The following is a 22,961-nucleotide window of genomic DNA, read 5'->3' on the forward strand; positions in this document are numbered from 1 at the left end:
GCACATAATATTAATGTTAGCTATAGCTCCATGTTTTTGTGCTTAAGGTTACGCGAGGAAAAATAGATGCAATCTTCTTGTTGAACAACACGTGAAGGAAGAGTAATTGCTATTCTTAAGCTTGTCACATGCAGTGTATTGTAGTTTTTCTTAACCGAGGAACATAAAATAGAATATTATTAACTAGTATAGTTTTTTCAGGCATTATTTTAGGTGGTAGCGACAATCCATTATCGCATAGTTAAAGCAGTTAATCGACCATTTGCATATAGTATAATTTTGCAAGCGAGAATTTATACAAATCATCTCCTAATGTAGATGCAAGGGAAAGTGACTTTCATCTGGTTCAATTCTAAATGATACAAGTTCTTTATTTACTTGGGCAAATTTAAAAGGTGGAGGAAAAGAGGAAATGCTCAATGTATTAAGTTGTTGCTGTGAATAGTATTTTTAGCAATGTTTAAAAACTCAAAGAATCACCATAAACATCGACTTTCACCACCCTAAAGATCAACCTTAAGTAAAGCCAGAAAACACCCACTAAGATACATCAAAATTTTGATAATTGAACCAGTCATGTGTGCGAGAAGCAACCATCTGGTGCATGTCCTGTCTCCCAGAAGGAGGACTGTAAAAACTTTTCATTTTCAAAAACTTTAGGACTCCCATGATTTTTTCTGTATTTTCATATCTTGAGGCCGGACTTTAAAGAACCAAGGTTATTAAAAGTGATTTTTTTTTTATTGGTTATGGGGAAGTGTTCCAATCACATATGCCTTAAAAAATGAGGAAAACTTCGAAACTCAATTTTCGGGGAAAAGACATCCATATAACGTTATGGAGTTTTAACGTTTAGCGGGCGCCAAGTTTGAAAATAAAGAACGTGTGTGACAAATCAGCAGAAAATGAATACATCCAGTTCACGCCATTTGCGTAAACAGGAAATAAAGTGTGATTAACATTCTGGGGATCAAAAAAATTGTTTATGTTAGAATTGCTACGAGCAAAAGCATCTTCAAATTTACGAAATTAGTTTCTGATTATTTCTGCTTTGTTTCACGGTTCGTTATAATAACACTGTCAACAAAAACTTATGCGCAGAGCTTTTTACCTAAATTTTCTTGTAATAAGCAAAAGAAAAATAATAGAAAATTCCGGTATTCAGGTGCAAGTAGATCTAAGAAGGAGCCAGGGGGCACAATATATCTTCATTTTGATGTCGTTGGTACTTTAAAGTTGCCCAAAAAACTTACGGGACCAGTTTAAATGTGAATGGGCCCACAGTCTTACAGACATGTTATCCAATATTCCATTGTATTCAGGAAATATAACAGGCTTAATTTATGAATTTGTTGGGGGCAGATGATTATGTCTAAAGCCCTAGAAATATGGACTCTGACCATAACTTAGGGCCGAAAATAATAGCCAGTTCGATAAAATGCCCCCATCCCCGAATAAATTCATGTGTCCTTATTATACGTAGGCCTCATTATAAGCAAGACTGGGGAGCATGCGTAATCATATTTTCTAGCGGAAATGTTCATAAATTTCTACTGAATCGTTGGATATAATATGAGTGAAATAAAAGAGGATTCAAGAGCTTAATTGTGAGGAACTACCAACCGCATGTTTAGCAGATCACTTTTTGGTCAGAGTTCAAACTTTGCAACACAAAGCCAATACCAGAAAAAAAGAAAGGCTTGCAATAGTCTCATCGGTTACAATGCCGATAATTTTTAATTTGCAATTTAATTCTCTAAAGGGCTCAAGCGTAGCCAGTCATACGCAGCGCACTAGTACTGCCTAAGGTAAAGAGGGTTATGGCTTCATGTATTATTTTATGTTTTATCTTTTGACCAGGATACTTTCTATGGAGGTAGTGATTGCAAAACTTAGGAGGGGGTTCATTCGATTGTAAATTGAAATTTCTTGTGTCCTTCAAAACATTAAAACATTTAGGCAATATTGAGCGGGGCGACGCTGAGTGTGTGCTGAATAGTGGCTTGGAGGAAAGGGTAGATGTGAATAAAAGGCACTACGTCCATCCAGGTTATCAAAATGCCTTGTCGGCAATATCCTTGGAGCGGAAATCAACGGCTGAATGGATCCAATTTAAATTTGGGGGGAGCATTGGACGGGACCTCCTCAGGGGAAGCTTATCAAGGACAATAAGTTGTGGAATAAAACGTGTTTAAATTGATTCTTAGTTGGCAATTTTCAAATATTTTTTTACGTTGATCTGGATTAAAATTTTAGACCATAAAAGCATTTCAATTAAAATTTCTGAACCAATCGAACCTCAATCCTTATACAAATCTGCTTTGATTCTTGAGATCGTATATTTATGTTTATTTTCTTAAACAAGAAAACAGAACTCCTTTATAAATAACCTCTAAATGTATTTATTTAAACAAATAAGCCGTTACAACCAAAAATAATTCAATGAGATTCTTATGATGAAATCACAGTTTATATAATTATCCAGTATGATCTTTCCCTATCTCACCCATTATAAAAACCCAGACCAAGGTGCAAGTGCTCCAGAGAACGTTTTTGCAGATAGAAACATAGGCGGCATCAGATCTTTTCACGGGTAGACAAGTCAGACTGTGATCTAATCGGAAACAAGTGGAAACCCGCTATTACGAATAATGCACTTTGTTGGAAACAATCGGAAAAAAGACTAACCCGCTAATGCAGAAAGAAGTGGGAGGAGCTTTTTGTTCGCACCGAGAACGAAGACCAGAAATGATCTGCGATAAGCTTACTGGATAATTATATGAACTGTGGATGAAATGGTCGATCATATTCGTCTATATTTACGGCTGCAGCTGGATGAGGGTCAGGATGTTAGCCGTGTAGAAGGCTAAAAATTATGTAGATTTTCAATCCATTTGTATAGTACTTCCCTCCCTATAATTATTTGATAAACCATTATTAAAATTAGTTGCAAAACGTTGTCCAAAGTTTAAACAAAAACCAAAAATTTTATTTCTTAATCAGAAAACCGGAATTTTTTTTTATAAATACTCCTTTCATTAAACACTAAAGAACAATGTCAATTAAAAACAACAACAAAAAAAAACAATAATTTTCAACCATGAACGATCAGAAATAAAGTCATAAAACAGTTGGGGCTCAAAACAGATAGAAATTAATACAGACAAGAGCTGGGGCGTAATTTCGTCAAAATCCTGGGGGGGGGGCAAATGTGGACCAAATTCCCAGATCAAGTAAAAACGACAGTGAAAATGAAAACGAGCCATATAGCATCATAAATGCAAAGAAATAGGGAAGAAAACTGACCCTTTTCTCTGAATTAAGCAGGATTAACTTAGTTATGACAAGATTTCTGAAAAAACTAAATTTAAGCTGGGAGGGAAAACTGGGGTCTGGAGAGGGAAGTTATCCCCTCCCCCCGGTCCCCTATAAAATTACGCGCCCGAACAAGAGTAGGGCTAAGGCCCCACAAGCCTTCTAAAGGCCAGGTCGTCATTTGCTCTTTACTGAAAACAAAATATATTTTAAATATTTATCTTTTATAAACCTAATAAATTAAAAATTGTCAAGACTTCCAGGAACGAATATTTTTTATATATATTAAATATATATATATATTAAATAATCAGTACACTTTTATTAGTTCTTTTTAATATTAAATTTTAAAAGCTATTCTTTTTTCAACTGAAAGTAACAACGAACGGAAATTAAAACGTATATCAAGGGGCTTGCCCCTCCTCCAAACCTTGCTCTTCACACTTAAGTTTTTTAACACTTTAAAAAAATTCTAATTAAACAACCCTTTTGTTTGAGGAGTCATTATTAAAGAATTGAGACAAAATTCAAACTTTAGCGTAAAGAGCGAAGTGTTGGCGAGGGGGCAACCCCCTTGATATACATAATAATTTCGTTTCGTTTTAAGTTTTGATGCTGCTCCTTATTGTCAGTTGAAAATACTTCTAATGGTTTTTAAATAACGCCAGAAAATCCCGCTACACCCCCATGAACCCTCCTCCCCCATGGAAAGATCCTTAAGAAAATTAGATCCCGGTGACAATTTACCCCGGACAATTACCCTTAATATCTCTAGACGGAAAAATGAGTCGGCAAAGAGAAGGTAAGACAAAGAAAAATAAGTTCGTATAGGACTTCCGGTAAATTTCCCCAGTATAAAATCCCCCTGAAAACTTCAAACCCCCGAAAATTTGCCCCCCCCCCCCCGGGAAAATCCTCTAAGCAGAAAATTCCCCCCCACCCAAAAACTGTATGCAAACTTCCTAATAACAAACAGTATACGCAAACAATGGCCAAATTCTATAGCTTAAAGACCTTTTCCCATGGGTTGTGGGGTCATTTTATCACCAAAGGCACAGTTATTGGATCTTTCATCTATGTTGAACAAAATCACTATCTTAAACCCTTGATCGGATGATTTTGGGTAAAAAAAAAAGGGCAGGGGAGCTAGTTGCCCTCATAATCTTTTTTGTTGCCTAAAAAGGGTATTAGAATTTTTAATTTCAGTTCGAATATAACCTTTCCCGATGCCCCAGTACCATTGATTCGACACAATCACCCCTGTGAGAAACACAGACGCAAAAAAAAAACAAAAAAAAAAACAATTAAACACGCATTCGCGATCCTTCTTCTGGCAAAAAAAAAAAAAACAAACAACAAAAGTCCTCATTTTTGCAGATAGAAGCTTGAAACATCTACAGTAGGGTTATCTGATAAGGCGAATATGACGGTGCGATTTTCATTAAGTATCTTCGACTCTTGGGGGGGGGGGTGTAAAACAAATTTTCTTTGGCTCGTAAATTTTGATGGGTAACACTAAACTTAACGAATCTTATATATTGAAAACCAGTATAATAAGCCGATTCTTTGGATTTATCTATTGGCATGATAATTCTGTTGTTTTTTTTAGAGTTTCGGTTATAACTGAACCGTGCCGCTCCTTACTTACAGTTCGTTACCGCAAACTGTTTGATAATCTTGGTTATTATGGTGGTTTTCTTTCTTATTGGTGTTTTCGCCATTGTTTTAACAAAGGAATATCATATATTTTAAGATACATATCGGGTACTTCCCCATTATATGGGCACTTCTAAAAAGTCAAGCTTGGTTAATGCTAATGAAATAAAATAAAATAGGATGAATATATAATAGTTTATAAACAAATTTGGGCTATATATAGTGCGCATTGGGGGATGGGGGGGAGTGGTTAAAGCATTGCATATATTAAATACGTAACCTAACCTACCCTAGGTACCTCCCCCCTAAACCCTAAAAAACAACAGTTTAAATATCGTATACGCAATGAAGACCAAGCTATGGATTGCATTACTCTGAAGCCGTTTCTTGAATTTACCCGTCAAAAACGGGTTTTTCGTGACTGGTTTTCTTGTATATGCCCATATAATGGGAAAGTACATACATATCATTATCAGCCGTTTAGAAGTTTGGATTGGGAGAAAGGAGAACAAGTAGCATTTCTCTTATTTTGTAAACCCTGATTAGCCTTCAGCTGTAAATTTTTGTTGTTGTCTTGCTGTTTGTGTTACAATAAACACGAGAAAAGGCACTTGAAATAAAAATTGTTGTCAGTAAAGCGCAAATGACGCTCTAGCCTTTAAAATGCCAAGAGGCTTTACCCCGACTTCTGCCTGTGGTAATTTCTGTTCGTTTTAATTTTGGCTGATATTCATTTTAATTTGTGTCTGTTTTGGGTTTAAATTATACTTTGATAATAAGCTTTGTTCGCTTTAATTTTGAATTATTTTGTGGCTTTTATTTTTACTTGTCTTTGGTTTAATATAGCTCTATGCCATTCTTTAAAAAATATTCTTTTTGGCAATCTTTATTTTTAATTACTTTCAATAAAGCGCTATCTACGAATATAGAGAAATATCATGAATCGTTATTTTGCTAGTTTTTTTTATGCATGTTGCATAAACTGAGAAACAATAATTTTTGCTCGTTTTACGTTTCACCTTCACCCTTTAATTCCACAAGATTTTTTTTTTATTCATTCAATTGAAATGAGTATCATATATTTTTTCCGTATTTCACAGGAACAACCAACAATTAGGGAGGATGATATATATTAGATAACACAGGAGGAATAAAACATCTTGAAATTTTCACAGTAGGAGTGGGATTGAGGCCCAGGCAAATAATCGGTTTTTTTTGGGGGGGGGGCATGTCTCTCCAACCACAAACGTTAATATTTTGGACTGTCAAAAACATCTTGCGGATATGCGTGCTGATATTGTTAAAACATAGACGATTTGATTTCCGTAATTTGTTTTTAATTATACAGGTTTCTCTCCAGTGGCGGATCCATCGGGGGCGATGGGGGCACCCCCCCTAAAGTCGTCTAAAGTAGTGTAATTTAATTAATTAACGGAAGTTCACGTTAATTAAACTTGCTCCTAACGCAAGTTTATTGGTTCAACCTATTTTGCCCCCCCCCCCAAAAAAAAAAATAATTCTGGATCCGCGCCTGTTTCTCTCGTCCTTCTTCTTCTTTAACTTATTACGTTTATTAGGTGCAATAAGATTGACATCATTATCAACCCCATTATGTTTTCTCCTGCTACAGATATAGAGAAGCCTGATTCTCGAAAAACGTCAATGTAAATGGCCCTATTTTTTCCTCCTTTACACGATAGGGCTTAAAAAAGTTATGGTTTATAGTAGATAAAGAAATTTGGCAATTGAGACAATTGGCTCGAAAGAATTCTCAAATTCGGTTTTTCTAATGGCCCTTCTAATGATAGGTTTTATAAAGGATTCTTTTAGATATTATGGTCTGGCCCACAAAGGGAAATGCTTATCAGTTTGCTCAATAATTTGATTTACTAGTATATAACGGTTTTTATTCAACTTCGGACATGTAGTGTATTTCTTCAGGAAATTACTGAGATCCTAAGTTTGGTAAAAAAAAAGAAGGTAATAATAAAGATCCAAATTTGAGTGAAAAAATCTATGTTTGTTTCGTCTGACTCGTAAAAAATTAAAAAAAATGAATGTAAGCAAACTTTGATAAATTTTGACACTTTGTAACCCCCCCCCCCCCAAAAAAAAGGTACTTAGGTGCTATCTGTAACACACGCGAAAAGTAGTTTGGTTAATACTAATGAAATAAAACAAAATAGGATGAAAATATAATAGTTTAGAAACAAATTTCGGCTATGTTTTTGCACATTAGGAGTGGGGGGAGGATATGTAAAGCATAGCATATATTAAATTCGTAACATAACGTAACCCAGCCTAGGTACTTTTTCCCACTAAACCTTAAAACAAAGTTTAAAATATTGTAAACGCAATGACAAACCACGGTTTCCAATCCAATAGTCTATTGAAAGAAACCCGTTTGACTAGTTTCTTAAGCATCTTCCCTGTATAATATGGCGCGTATGTTATAGCTAGTACATAAGTACCAAAAAAACAACAAATTCCTGGATACACCCTTAGCCTAGGATCTTGAGAACGCCTCCTCAGGCACTAATCTGGGCTATTGGTCCACTCTCGAAAGTATTATTTATGAAGTGCACCCTCTTTGAGCTCAATTATTTTTTCGTTTCGAAACAACTAAAATCATAAAAAAATTGTACTTATTTCCCTGAGGACAGCATCGCATTAAGGCAGTCATGCATTTTTAAACTAAAACAAATAATTTTCCATCGCTTAAGAAAAAAATAACACTCATCCTTATTTCTCATTACAAGAGACAGACAATAGGCGTGGAAGATACCTGCTGATAGTAGCTTCTCACATTTGCCGCCGATAACAATCTGTCGGCCGAGTTTTCCAAGCGTCTTGTATTCGGCCTACCCTTGATTCCGCCAGTTGTGATAAAAATAACCAAAGTCCACAAAAGAAACCTAAAAAAAAAGAACGGTTTTCTCATTGTTTCATAGATTGAAAAAGTTTGTATTAAGACCTAAATGGTTGCTTAAATGATAAACAAAGACCAATTGATTGCGTAATAGTGATTTATTTGTAACATGTTGTAAAATTGTTTTTGGACTTTTTGAAATTTTTATCTTAATCCGTTCCATTTTGAACAGCTTTTATTCACCAAAGAATGTCACAGAATTCTTTTTGCAATTTTTTTTATTAGATATTAATAAATGAATTCACCAATTTTCGCATTTTTGAAATGCAAATTTCAATTTATTTTACAAAAGTATGTTCTAGCAGATGAGTAACAACGCAAACTGTGATAATCACTAGGAAATTTAACTGATAGCTTAAGGCTTTAATGACAGTCGTATGGCAAGGAAGTTCGTCCACTCCAAACAGAATATACAACTAATTTCTTAATAAGGCTAAATTTTCCAACAGGAAATTTGCTTTCACCATATGAGTGCTGTAAAATCACAAATATTTATTAAGCCTAGTGTTTCGTGTTTGTTCCAAACGTCTCCTGTAGTAGGAAAAAGTATGCCGCCCCAACCACATGCGATGTTACAGCTTAGATTCAATATTGGCAGTTAAACCGTTTTCTGTCTACGACTGTAATTTTGGAATTTCTGTCTAAGCGAAGTTAAAAGTCAAAACAAACAAAAAATAACGCTTTGAAGTTCATTCAAAATATTTTTGAAAAATAGTTTCAAATAAACTGGCCTGTGATTTTTACTTATATTTATAGAATCCTGATAAACAAGCGCTTTATTGAAAACACAAAACAAACACAGAAAAACAAGACTATATAGGAACAAAAAAATTCTTAAGTAGCCTGCAGAAAATAAAACAATAATTCGCAATGCTCTTAATAAAGCAATCTTGATAAACTAGCGCTTTATTGAAAACACAAAACAAACACAGAAAAACAAGACTATATAGTAACAAAAAATTCTTAAGTAGCCTGCAGAAAATAAAACAATAATTCGCAATGCTCTTAATAAAGCAATCTTGATAAACTAGCGCTTTATTGAAAACACAAAACAAACACAGAAAAACAAGACTATATAGGAACAAAAAATTCTTAAGTAGCCTGCAGAAAATAAAACAATAATTCGCAATGCTCTTAATAGTCTTTTACCCAGAATGAAAACAAAATATTTTACTAAATAATTTCAATTCCCTAAAAACTCAACTTCGTTCAGTTTTCAGCAAAGTGCTAGAAGGTAGCTGGTGCCAGCTGCCCTCTTATTATTCCCCTTTGAAATCCCTGGACATACCCAGAGATGTGTTTGGTTTAGAACATCCCTTTGTTCTCTAAAATCTATAATAAAATAGAATTCTAACTTGCTTCAAAAAGGACTTTTCCACAATCTGGCTTCCTGGAATGGATTATTAAAACAAAATACAGATGTGCCAAAAATTAACTTGAAGTACTTGCATACTGATTAATAGTTTTTCCATTTGCGACTGACTTTTAGATTCACTCTAAAATAACTATGAATCTGCTATAACTACGCGACGTGAAAATTTACCTGCTAAAAAGAACAACTTTCACCCCCCCCCCCCCTAATTTAAAAATCATATGTCAACATCCCCCTTTTGATTATACAAATATCACGTAATAGCATATTCCTCAGTTGCCACCTCCCCCCTTTCAATCTAGAGCAAAAAGTAATGTTTATACTTTATGAATGTTCGTCTGGCTCAAATGAGCAACCTTCAATTCCAACCTTTCAACATACATAGCTACCTTTTTCTTAGCCTTACCCCCCATTCCCATATCCGTCTGAGGTAAAAAAAAGACATTTTGTGTGTTTTCCAATCTTATTTGTATAATAAAGGAAAATTAAAAACAAAAAATTGAAAATAGTGTGTTTTCCAATGCTTTCTTTATTTGCTCAAACAAAAAATGTCTTGAAAATCTGAAAAGTTTAAAAGATAAAAGTTAGGCAATTTTACTGGGATTTTAAAACCCCTTGCACTGCACAGTAGCACGTCAGTACTTAGCGGTGTCCTTTGTTAAATCATTTGGAACTAATGAACCTGTTGGATAGGCCTTTGAAAAGTTTAAGGGGTATAAAAGATTTTGAAAAGTAGTATACCTTCAATTATACCCCTTTTTGAAAATCCAATGTGTAGATCCATGCTTGAAGCAGTTCTTCTCTAAATGGAATTTCCCACGCAACGCAAGTTCTCGTATTAAAAAAAATATGGAAACAAAAGTATATGTAATATCAGTTCTAAAAATAGCTCAGCTTGTTTATATTAAGAGGAGATGATCTCTTTACTTAGGCGTTTAAGCAGGAGTATATTTATCCGTCCTAAAGATCTCATTATTCTTATTAGGTTTCCCTTTTTTCCCTTTAATTTTCACATAAATTACCTGCTGTTTACGTTTCAGGCAAATTTTAATACCCCACCAAGTTGTGGGTCCTACCTGTAGTGAATTCCTGCATATGTCCCAGCCTAAGAAGTTTCAGGAGGGGGATAACTTTACTGCTCAAATTCTATTCTTTGGCATATTGTCACCCTTTTGATTCTGAAACAAGCTAATCTTCGTACTTTAATAATTTTTCTGTAATTGTATTTCTAATAAATAAGCATTGAACACGTTCTTAGATTTTATTAAATAAAAAAACAAGTTTTTTTAACTGAAAGTAAGGAGCGGCATTAAAACTTAAAACAAACAGAAACTATTCCGTATATGAAAGGGCTGTCCCCTCCTCAACACCTCGCTGTTTACGCTAAAGTTTTTATTGTTTTAAAAAGTGGAGTTGCGAGAAAAGTAAAACTTTAGCTTAAAGAGCGAGGCGTTGAGGAGGGGACAGCCCCTTTCATATACGGAATAATTTATGTTCGTTTTAAGTTTTAGTGTTGCTCCTTGCTTTCAGTTAAAAAAACTTATTTTTTTATTTAATTTCTGAACGTTTTTGAATTAATGCAGGTTTTGAATTTGGCTCACCGTACATGAATAATTAAAACGAAAATTGCATATTAATTTTACTTTTTTTTTTCAACTAATAATAACCTTATAATAATAACATATGTTTGATTTTTGTTCCAATTGTTTAAGAATGACTCCTGAATCACAAAGGCTGTTTAATTGGAATAATAGTCTCTTTTTAAATTTAAAAAGAAACTTTAGCGTAAGAGCGAGCTATTGAGAAGAGGCAACCCATCTCATATAGGCTACGTAATATTTTCTGTTCGTTTTAAGTTTTAATGTTGCTTCATACTTTCAGTTGAAAAAACTTGTTTTTTATTTAATTGATGATCGTTTTTTAAATAACGTCAGGAAATCCAGCTCCCCCTCCATGGAAAATTCCCTACCCCACGAGAAATTTCTCCATGGAAAGATTCTCCCACTAATTATCGATACCTGCGGAACTAATTTTGTAAGGCACAGTAGCAAAACGGACAAAGAGGTCGAAACCATTTTTATGAAGATGAAAGTCACAAGTTCAGCAATTCTCAAATGAATAGAAGAAAAGATTTTTATAAGATATAGCCCACGTAATAATTTATGTTCTTTTTAAGTTTAAATGTTATTCCTTATTTTCAGTTGGAGAAAACTGGTTTTTTTTATTTAATAACAACCACAAGCCGAAGACATACAATATCTTTGGTTTATTATTACATAAAAATCATAGTTATGAAGCTGCTTAAGGTAAAATTAAATGCTAAGATTGACCGGAAAATAAAACAAACACATTATTGCTTATATCGGCCATTATTTCCAAAAAATTCTAACTTTAGCGTAAAGAGCGAGGTATCGACGAGAGGGCGAGCTTACTTATATACGTAATATGAGGGGTTTCACCCCTCGTCAATACCTTGCTCCTTTAGCGTTAAGAGCGAGGTATTGACGAAGGGACGAACCCTCTCATATACGTAATAGTTCCTGTTCGTTTTAAGTTTTGATGTTACTCCTTACTTTCAGTTGAAAAAACTTGTTTTTTCATTTAATTTTTTATTGTTTTTTAAATAATGCTTGGAAATCCATCTCCCCCTGAAAGTTCATCTCCTTCATGAAAATTCTCTTCCCCCATGTAAAGATCTTCCTACGTAACCTAATCCCCCCTACCCCTCCGCCCCGCCAGAACCCCCCTAAAACGTCTGTATAGTTATAACAACCAATACTATATGTAATCAATGGGCAAAGTTTACAACTTGCAGCCCTTCCCCGGAGACTGTGGGGGATCAAGTCTTTCTCAAAGACATAGTTATTAAATATCTCGACTATGCTGAACAAAATCGCTATCTCAAAATTTTGATCCGGTGACTTTGGGAAAAATGAGCGCGGAGGTGACCTAGTTGCCCTCCAATTTTTTTGGTCCCTTTAAAAGGTCATTAGAACTTTTAATTTTCGTTCGAATGAGTCCTCTCGTAAAAATTGTAGGACTACTGGGTCGATACGATCACCCATGGAGAAAACATACGAAAAAACACAAATAAACCCAGATCCGTGATCTTTCTTCTGGTAAAAAATACAAAATTCCACATTTTTGCAGATGAAGCTTGATACCTACAACAGAGTTCTCGAATACGCTGAATCTGATGGTGTAATTTTCATAAAGATTTTATGACTCTTGGGGCTGTTTCCCTTTTTTTCAAAAATAAGGCAAATTTTCTCAGGCTCGTAGCTATTGATGGTTAAGACTAGACTTGATGAAACTTATATATTTTAAATGAGCATAAAAATCCTATTCTTTTGATGTATCTATCAAATAGTTCGTGGCAACGAACTGTAAGTAAGGAGCGACCCGGCTCAATGGTAACCGAAACTGTAGAAAACGAAATTTTGATACCAATAGATACATCAAAAGGATCACATTTTAATGCTGATTTTAAATATATAAGTTTTATCAAGTTTAGTCCTACCTATCAAAAGTTACGCGCCTGAGAAAATTTGGCTGATTTTCGAAAGAAGGGGGAAGACCCCCTAAAAGCTATAGAACCTTAATGAAAATCACACCATCATATTCAGCGTATCAGAGAACCCTACTGTGGAGATTCCGAGCTCCTATCTACAAAATGTGGAATTTTGCATTTTTGCCAGAAGAAAGATCCAGGATGCGTGTGTTTTTTTTTTTTTTCAGGGGTGATCGTATCAACCCCGTGGTCCTAGAATATCGTTGGAGGGCTTACTCAAACGGAAATTAAAATTTCTAGTGCCCTTCTTAAGTGACCAAAGGAAATGGAGGGCAACTAGGCCCCCTCCCATGCTATTTTTTTCGGGAGTGTTTCCCTTTTTTTCAAAAATGAGGCAAATTTTCTCAGGCTCGTAGCTATTGATGGGTAAGACTAGACTTGATGAAACTTATATATTTTAAATCAGCAAAAAAATCCAATTCTTTTGATGTATCTATCAAACACGAACTGTAAGTAAGGAGCGACCCGGCTCAATGGTAACCGAAACTGTCGAAAACGGAATTTTGATACCAATAGATACATCAAAAGAATCAGATTTTAATGCTGATTTCAAATATATAAGTTTCATCTTGTGGAAGGATCTTACCATGAAGGAAGTTTTCATGGGGGAAGGGACATTCCTATGAAGGGGCGCTGGATTTCTCAGAATTATTTAAAAAAGATCAGAAATTATATATAAAAAAAACAAGTTTTTAACTGAAAGTAAGGAGCAACATCAAAACTTAAAACGACAGAAAACATTACGTATATGATTGGGTTCACCCCCTAGTCAATACCTTGCTTTTTAAGCCAAAGATTATTTAGTACTTTCATAAGAGCTATTTATTCTAATTAACGGCATTTGTGATTAAGGGTCATTTTTAAAGAATTAAGGGTCATTTTAAAGGTCATTTTAAAGAACTTTAGCTTAAATAGCAAGGTATTGACTAGGCGGCGAACCCTCTAATATATGTATTAAAAATATATGAATATAGAAGTTTGTTACGTAAGTTAATTCGTAAGTTACGTATATTTATTACTAATAAAAACGTTCGTAAATAAAATTAAACAAGTTTCGAGAAAGCCATTTGACCAAATAAAAGTAAAATTAATATTCAAATTTCGTTTTAATTATTCATTACGGTGAGCCAAAAGCAAAACCTACATTAATTCAAAAACGTTCAAAAATTAAATAAAAAAAAAACAAGTTTTTTTTAACTGAAAGTGAGGAACGACGTTTAAACTTAAAACGAACAGAAATTATTCCGTACATGAAAGGGGTTGTCCCCCCCTTAATACCTCACTCTTTACATTAATGTTTCATTTTCGCACAACTCTATTTTTTTTAACTAATGAGAAGCTTTATCGTAAAGAGCGAGGCGTTGAGGAGGGGACAGCCCCTTTCATGCAAGGAATAATTTCAGTTCGTTTTAAGTTTTAACGTTGTTCCTTACTTTCAGTTAAAAAAAACTTGTTTTGTTTTATTTAATTGTTATCAAAACTCCGTTTTTTAGAGTTTCGGTTACTATTGAGCCCGGTCGCTCCTTACTTACAGTTCGTTTCCACGAACTATTTGATTTGTGCCACATTTGAAATACAATCAACGTTTCAATCTATTCTGTATGTGCTGTAACAACAAAAAATTTGAGTTTTTCCAGTCAACGAGCTAGAGCAGTAACGATCCAGCTCTGTTGCTACCCCCGCCATCTCTCTTTCTTCTCTTCCTCCAAGCGCGTACATAGGAACATAATCTCAGGGGAGGGATGTTTTTTTTGACGGAGTGAATTCAGAGGAAAATGAATTCTACAAAATACGGAAACTAAGGGAGAGGGTAAGATTCTAGGACAGATAGGTTTGTACCAGTCAGGTTTCTAGGGGGCTAGGGGCCTAAATCAACAAGATTCCGTAGCCTCTGTAGCTTAATCCCTTGCTTGAAACAGTCACCTTATTTTTGCCTTTATGCTTCGAAAATGTATTTGAAGTGCCTCAAAGCAACGAAATGTCCCCCAAAATGTTTCCGGTATACGTCATTGAAGTTTCTTCACTTTTAAAATTAAATTTTAAAAAAGATATTTCAATTTATAGTAAGGAACAACATTAAAACTTAAAACAAATACAAATTATTCCAAATGTGAGGGAATCCGCACCTCAATTCCTTGGTCTTTATGTTAAAGTTTTTTAGTACTTCAAACAGCACCTTATCAAATAGTTCGCGGTAACAAACTGTAAGTAAAGAGCGACCCGGCTCAATGGTAACCGAAATTCTAGAAAATGGTATTTTGATACAAATAGATACATCAAAAGAATCGGATTTCAATGCTGATGTCAAATATATAGGTTTTATCAAGTTTAATCCTCCCATCTACAAAAATATTGAATTTTGCATTTTTTGCCAGAAGAAAGATCACGGGTGCGTGTTTATTTGTTTGTTTTTTTCCCCAGGGGTGATCGTATCGACCCAGTGGTACTAAAATATCGTGGGAGGGCTCATTGGAATGGAAATTAAAAGTTCTAGTGCCCTTTTTAAGTGACAAAAAAATGGAGGGCAACTAGGCCCGCTCCCACGCTCATTTTTTCCCAAAGTCACCTGATCAAACTTTTGAGATAGCCATTTTGTTCAGCATGTTTGAAAATATTTTAGGTATTTCTTTTAGGATGACTCAATCCCCCGAACTTCCCGGGAGGAGGGCTGAAAGTTATGAACTTTACCCAATGTTAACATATAGTATTGGTTATTTGGAAGTATACAGACGTTTTCAGGGGAGATTTTTCCTCGTAGTGGGGGGAGGGTGGGTCGGGGGTTATGTGGGAGGATCTTTCCATGAAGGAAGTTTTCATGGGGGAAGGGACATTGCTATGAAGGGGACGCCGGACTTCCCAGCATTATTTAAAAAAAGATCAGAAATTTAATATAAAAAAACAAGTATTTCAACTGCAACAGCAGCAACATCGAAACTTTACACGAACAGAAAATATTACATATATAATTGGGTTCACCCCGTAGTCAATGCCTCGCTCTCTAAGCCAAAGATTTTTTAGTACTTTCATAAGGGCTATTTATTCTAATTAACGGCCTTCGTGATTAAGCGGTCATTTTTAAAGAATTGGAACAAAATTCGAACTTTCGCTTAAAGAGCAAGGTATTGACTAGGGGCCGAACCCCCTAATAAATGTATTAAAAATATATGAATATAGAAGTTCGTTACCTAAGCTAATTCGTTAGTTACGTATATTTATTACTAATAAAAGCGTTCGTAAATAAAATTAAACAATTTTCGAGAAAGCCATTTAACCAAATAAAACTAAATTAATATGAAAATTTTGTTTTAATTATTCACGTACGGTGAGCCAAGATCAAAACCTGCATTTATTCAAAAACGTTCAAAAATTAAATAAAAAAACAAGTTTTTTAAATTGAAAGTAAGGAGCGACATGAAAACTTAAAACCAACAGAAATTATTCCGTATATGAAAGGGACTGTCCCCTCCTCAACACCTCGCTCTTTACAACAAATTTTGACTCTTTCTTAAAACTTTACTTTTTAAAAAAATAAAAAACTTTAGCGTAAAGAGCGAGGCGTTTAGGAGGGGACAGTCCCTTTCATATACGGAATAATTTCTGTTCGTTTTAAGTTTTAATGTCACTCCTTACTTTCAGTTAAAAAAACTTGTTTTTTTTATTTAATTCTAAATCAATGGCCCTTGTATTTCGACAGTTGTTCTTAAAGAATTAGGATACAAAATCAAACTTTAGCACAAAGAACAAGGCGTTGAGGAGGGGGTAACCCTTTCATATACGGAATAATTTCTGCTTGTTTTGTTTTAATGTTACTCCCTCTCCCGTCCTTGGAAAATTACCTCCTGTAAATTCCTTCCCCGCAGAAAATTCCCCTTGAAAAGTTATGTATATTTTTCGATAACAAATACAATATGTAAACAAAGGGCAAACTCCATAACTTACAGCCTTTTCCCAATAACCTGTGGGGAGTTATGTCACCCACAAAGGTATAGTTAGTGGACCTTACAACAATGCTAAACAAAACAGATATCTACAAATTTTGGTCGGATATATCCGACCAAAATTTGTGGTCTGATATAAAAAAAAAATGTGGGGGTCTAGTTGCCTTCCAATATTTTTGGTCACCAAAAATGACCACTAGAATTTTTAAGTTCCGTTTGAACGAACCTTCTCCCGATCTTCTTGGACAATTGGTTCGACACAATCACCCTTAGGAAAACAAAAACAAACACAAAAAAGCACCCGTCATCTTTCTACTGGCAGAAAATACAAAATTCAACTTTATGTTGATAGGAGTTAGAAACCTCTACTATGATTTTCATTAAGAAAGCTTGACTTTTGGGGTATTTCCCCCTTTTTTGGAAATCAGGCAAAATTTCTCAGGCTCGTAGCTTTTAATGGGTAATATTAAACTTAAAGACAGTAGCTTAAAGCTGCTGTCTCTACGTCGTAATTTCATGGGAAGGACATACCAGCGCTGGAGTTTTTCTGTGGGAGGGCACGGTTCGATATCCCCATATATGTATTGATAAAGGCAAATATCAGGACTTCGACACATTTCAGTTTTACTTTCCCAAGATAATTCTTAAATGCAATCTTCTACGCCTTTTAATGTGTGGTGGGGAGGGGAGGGAAAGAGGGTCACGTATCTGTTGGTCTTATTGGTACAACATTAAATGAAATGTGTGTCTCTTTTCATGGTCGTGTTTACATTTATCTAATTCGGTGTTAAATATTTATTAGCTTATTACTGGCACATTATAAGGAAAATAGGAGATTGAACATACACATTAAAATATTGGTGTTGGGGTTAATTGGCCTGAAGGCCTCCGTACTACGGAATTGCCTGCAACGGAGCGTTACAGTTTAGTGCATCTCCACTGAATGGTATATTTTCTGTATTTAACTAGTTTTTTTTTGCAGCATTAACGGTTTTTGTGTAATTTGTATATGATACAGAGTTTAGCAGATCTTATTATTAGAAATCTTCTATCAGGTTGATCTAACATTTTTTGTAGCATGGAAATAAATAAGCTTGGTAATAAGCTAACACACGATGCTCATAGAGAAGGAGACAATGAGAATAATGAACAGTTGCTAGTTAGCTCTTAAACTTTCGGTATCTCCAAACGAATCCCTCTCCCCTTGAAACAAAATCCTAAATTCATTCCAGGCTCTAACCTCCATGTCATTGTGCATATGCCTGTTCGTCTTTCTGTCTTATAGTGATCTCTTAAATACTGAAAAATATTAGAGCAAATATAACAAACAAGAAAGAAAATTTTCCGGAAAACGTTTTATTTTGTCACAAGTTACGACATTGCAATATATTTTTTTGGAAAGTTGATTTATGAGAAAATAAACAAATAAGACTTTCGAATAATGTCTGATTTGGAAACTCGTAAATATTAAATCTGCTACTTCACTTAAAACTGACCTTAGGGAATAGCCCCTATCCCGCTTCTTCTGTATAGACTATTATGTGAATTCAGTAGTCTATCTTACAATCAAATTAAATAAAAAAAACAAGTTTTTTTAACTGAAAGTAAGGAACGACGTTAAAACTTAAAACGAACAGAAATTATTCTGTATATGAAGGGGGCTGTCCCCTCCTCAACGCCTCGCTCTTTACGCTAAAGTTTTTTTATTGTTTAAAAAAATAGAGTTGTGAGAAAGTCAAACTTTAGCGTAAAGAGCGAGGCGTTGAGGAGGGGACAGCCCCTTCATATACAGAATAATTTCTGTTCGTTTTAAGTTTTAACGTCGTTCCTTACTTTCAGTTAAAAAAACTTGTTTTTTTTATTTAATTTTTCAACGTTTTTGAATTAATGCAGGTTTTGATTTTGGCTCACCGTACATGAATAATTAAAACAAAATTTGCATATTATATTTGGTTAAATGGCTTTCTCGAAACTTGTTTAATTTTATTTACGAATGTTTTTATTAGTAATAAATATACGTAACTTAGAATTAACTTACGTAACGAACTTCTATATTCATAAATTTTTAACACGTATATTAGGGGGTTCGCCCCCTAGTCAATATCCTGCTCTTTAAACTATAGTTCGAATTTTTTTTCCAGTTCTTTAAAAATGACCTCTTAATCACAATCAGTTGATCAGTTGAAAAACTTGTTTTTTTTTATTTAATTCCTGATCTTTTTCTTTAATAATGCTGGGAAATCCGGCGCCCCCTTCATAGCAATGTCCCTTCCCCCATGAAAACTTCCTTCATGGAAAGATCCTTCCATATAGCCCCCGACCCTCTCCTTCCCCCACCTACCAGAAAAAATCTCCTCTGAAAAAGTCTGTATACTTCCCAATAACCAATACTATATGTTAACATTGAGTAAAGTTCATAACTTTCAGCCCTCCCCCTGAGGACTTTGGGGGATCAAGTCATCCTAAAAGACATTTTAATCATATTTTAGACCATGCTGAACAAAATATCTATCTCAAAATTTTTATCCGGTGACTTTGGGAAAAAAATATGCGTGGGAGGGGGCCTTGCTCCCCTCCATTTTTTTGGTCACCTAAAAAGAGTGATCAAACTTTTAGTTTCCATTCGAGTGAGCCCTCCCACGATATTCTAGGACCACTGGGTCGATACAATTATCCCTGGGAAAAAAGAAAACACCACCAAACAAATAAACACATAAACCCGCACCCGTGATCTTTCTTCTGGCAAAAAATGTAAAATTACACTTTTTTGTAGATAGGAGCTTGAAACCTCTACAATTTTGTTCTATTATACGTTGAATATGATGGTGTGACTTTCATTAAGTTTCTATAACTTTTAAGGGGTCTTTCCACCTTTTTTCGAAAATAAGCCAAATTTTCTCAGACACGTAACTTTTGATGGGTAAGATTAAGATTAATGAAACTTATATATTTGAAATCAGAATTAAAATCTGATTCTTTTGATGTATCTATTGGTATCAAAATCCCGTTTTTTAGAGTTTCGGTTACCATTGAGCCGGGTCGCTCCTTACAGTTCGTTACCACGAACTGTTTGATACTTTCCGCAACAGAAGATCTTAAATTATTGTCTGTAATAAACATTCATTGACATGGACCGCAAAAGGATAAAGTACGCCACGAAGCGGCAACATGACCTCAGAAACTTGGATATATTTCAACCAGAGCTATTCGGTAATTTTAAATCGGTGTCGTTAGTAGGAAACAAATTTGGGGGATCTAGATCTTCCTCAAGAAGTAAAAATTGTCTTTTCTTACTACATAACGGGCACTTGAAGGCTTTTCCATATTTACCCCCCCCTCCTTCCCACAACATCAAACTCTGGCACTATCCCTCGTTGTACATAAGTGCATAGCTTCAAATGAATACATCAATATATATTTAATTTAAAAACGTCAATTTTAAATGTTTTGTATTTCATAGCCGTATAATGATAATCCATATCAAATAGATTTAATTGTTATAGTTTCGTGCAGGTTCAGCATTTCAAATATTCAAAATGAAATATACCAGTATTTCTGCAAATGGGCTTTTTCTTTGTAAAACCTTTGCCGTCCCTGGAAAAATTTCATTAAGTACCCATGAATGATGTTTCGACATCATTTCTACAATACTGTTAAAATACCAAATTTAAAGAATGGGCTGAAAGCGTCCGCGGAATTCGGATAGGGGACGATTTTACCCCAATATTTTGTTGTTTTCTTTTACAGAAAAGAAGGTACTGTTGTACTAAACGGACTCTTTTATATACGGCAATGCATACCAGTCACGAAATAGACAGAGACGCGTGATGAAAACAGGTTTACAGTGCCTTCTGGGATATAAACAAAGGCAAGAACTGTATTCAAATTGTTGTCTTTTGGTGTTTAGGAGGGAGGGAGGTACCTACTTTAGGCTGGACATTTAGTATATTGTTTACTTTACTCCCCACCCCTCCCTCCTAATGTGAAGTTATATAGCCCAAAATTGTATATAAATTATTATATAGTACTCATATTTCATTATATTTCATTATAATTAACGAAACTAGCACTATATAAAATAGTCCGTTTAGTGCAACAGTACCGAAAAGAATTTTGTTTGGACATGAAATTTTTTTTTTTGACAGAATTGAATTTTTTTGAATATTCAAAAAAGTTACAACTTTCCCATATATTGATCATATTTTAAGATCATTGCCCCCACACCCCTGTGGGTAGCCCAGCATAGAGAAAAATAAATAAGCTTTAAATCGGTGATGGATGATAACACTGTCAATAATCAAAGAACACCAGCCTTTGGTCATTACATTACAGATATATCTAAAAATAACAGCAATCGGTACTTATCATCGGTTATAATTTATGCAACAAGTCCGTTTAAAATGGATATTTTATATAAATATTTATTTAACCATATATATGTTAAGTCTTGCTGATATCAGAGTCGAGAGGGCCTAAAATTGGGACTATACAAACTCCAACATTCCCGATCCTGCACTTAAAGACATATTTCCCTTCTTTCGACTCATAATTTTCAAAGCTTGTTCAAGGAATGATCCTAAATGTCTAAATGCTAATAATTAAGATCGGATGACTTTCCAAGATAAAACATACTAAGAACATATTTTACAACGGACATTTGATCTCCATCGAAGCTGGTATTTCAGGGCTGCTGAATATGTTCATCACAAATCTAAACCTAGTAATGAAACAAACCAAAGCGCATATAATTGACAATAGCGTTCGATTTTCACCGAACCTCGTAACTAAGGATTTCTGAGGCCGTTGATTTCCTGTGGTTGTTAACAATAAGTTTGAGGCTAATATTTCTATATAAAGTCTAAAATGAAAACAGTCCGAAAGCAGGCTGGTATTACCAAAGTCGGGAACCTTGCTCCAGGGACAATGGCCTCAAACTATGGAAAATCCCCATTTAAAATCCAGGCTTCATAAAACTTTAAACAGGAAATCCAGGTCACTTCTGTCGATAATGGATAAAAACAGCCTTTGAGCATAAAATCTAAAAATAAGGAAACATACTTGATACTTATATTGAAATGTTCTGTATACTAAATCGTCCACCAAATTAAAGCAGAATCGGGCAAGGGAATGAAGCGTTACTGAGATGGAGGAACCAGCAAATTTCTTCGATTTACAGAAATTATGCTGTGATAGCCTGCTGTAATATTTCCAGAATCGCAACACTTTCTTTATAGATATAATTCCCCTCTAGAACGGTAACAATTCCCCACCAAAAAAGTTTTTACTTAGCACAGTAGTAGAGGTGGTATTGACAAATGCCCCCAGAGAGGATCCTTAAGGAAAAGCTAGCAATATTGTTAGTTTAATATGGATACCAACGATGGAGACTTTTAATAGAAGAAGTAATAAGAACCTTACATTTTCATTACTGCTTCTTTACGAACATCGCAAAACAAAGCAAGGTTCCCACTAAGATTCAGAAAAAACACTGCCTATCAGGCATGTTGAGTTAGCCTTTATATCTTTTCCCTCTTGAAGCACAGTGCAACTAGACACATACACTCTTCAGTCATTTACTGAGATTCAAACAACTTCTTCCTTACTGATTGAAAGCGGCAAGCTCAAAGCAGAACCCGCGGCAAATCACCTTGCGCGCGCTAAACCGTCGCCCCATGCTAATTAACAAAGGTGCTTAAACCAGGGAGTTCCTACTCTTTCTGTTATCTATGCTATACTTAACCTGGTAATTAAAGATTAATTTGATTCGAATCCTAAAAATTTTTAGCAACAACTGTAAGATGTCACTTTTGCAAGAAAAGAAAAACAAATACAGCATCCCACATTTATTTAACAATAAAATTACAATTTTTTTTATTATTTACCCCCAGGGGCATAGCTGGAGTATTTGGCATAATTGTCATCAAGTCTCACCCTATTTAAGGGGGTTTTTCAAGGCCGTATCCAGGGGGGGGTGCCCGGTTTGAACCCCCCCCCCCCACCCCCGAAATTTTTGACCGAGTCAAAAATTAGTCGAAAAAATGGTTCTGATCAGCTTACGCAGGATGTTAGACAAAGTCCACAGGAAAAAATCGGGTAAACCCCCCCCCCGAACAAAAATCCTGGATCCGCTCTTGGGTTTTTCCTCATTTTTTGAAATTTACGTAACTTTTTTTGCTCACA

General features: G+C 34.9%; 1 protein-coding gene across 1 annotated transcript in view; it reads right to left on the minus strand.

Annotated features, from left to right (window-relative positions):
- The window catches only part of Notum (palmitoleoyl-protein carboxylesterase notum), a 97,358-nt gene extending 75,028 nt beyond the window's left edge, over window positions 1-22,330 (minus strand). Inside the window, exons 1-2 of the mRNA XM_089108090.1 lie at window positions 22,200-22,330; window positions 7,757-7,886 (exon numbers count right to left, since the gene is read on the minus strand). Of these exons, the coding sequence (XP_088964216.1) occupies window positions 7,757-7,886; window positions 22,200-22,207 (138 nt within the window). The 5' untranslated portion in view covers window positions 22,208-22,330. The remainder of the gene's footprint in view (window positions 1-7,756; window positions 7,887-22,199) is intronic.
- Window positions 22,331-22,961: the final 631 nt, after the last annotated feature.

The sequence above is a fragment of the Artemia sp. Qi Xiang Cuo genome, chromosome 2 (assembly GCF_049724085.1).
Source record: "Artemia sp. Qi Xiang Cuo chromosome 2, ASM4972408v1, whole genome shotgun sequence".
In the NCBI taxonomy this organism is placed as follows: Eukaryota; Metazoa; Arthropoda; class Branchiopoda; order Anostraca; family Artemiidae; genus Artemia; species Artemia sp. Qi Xiang Cuo.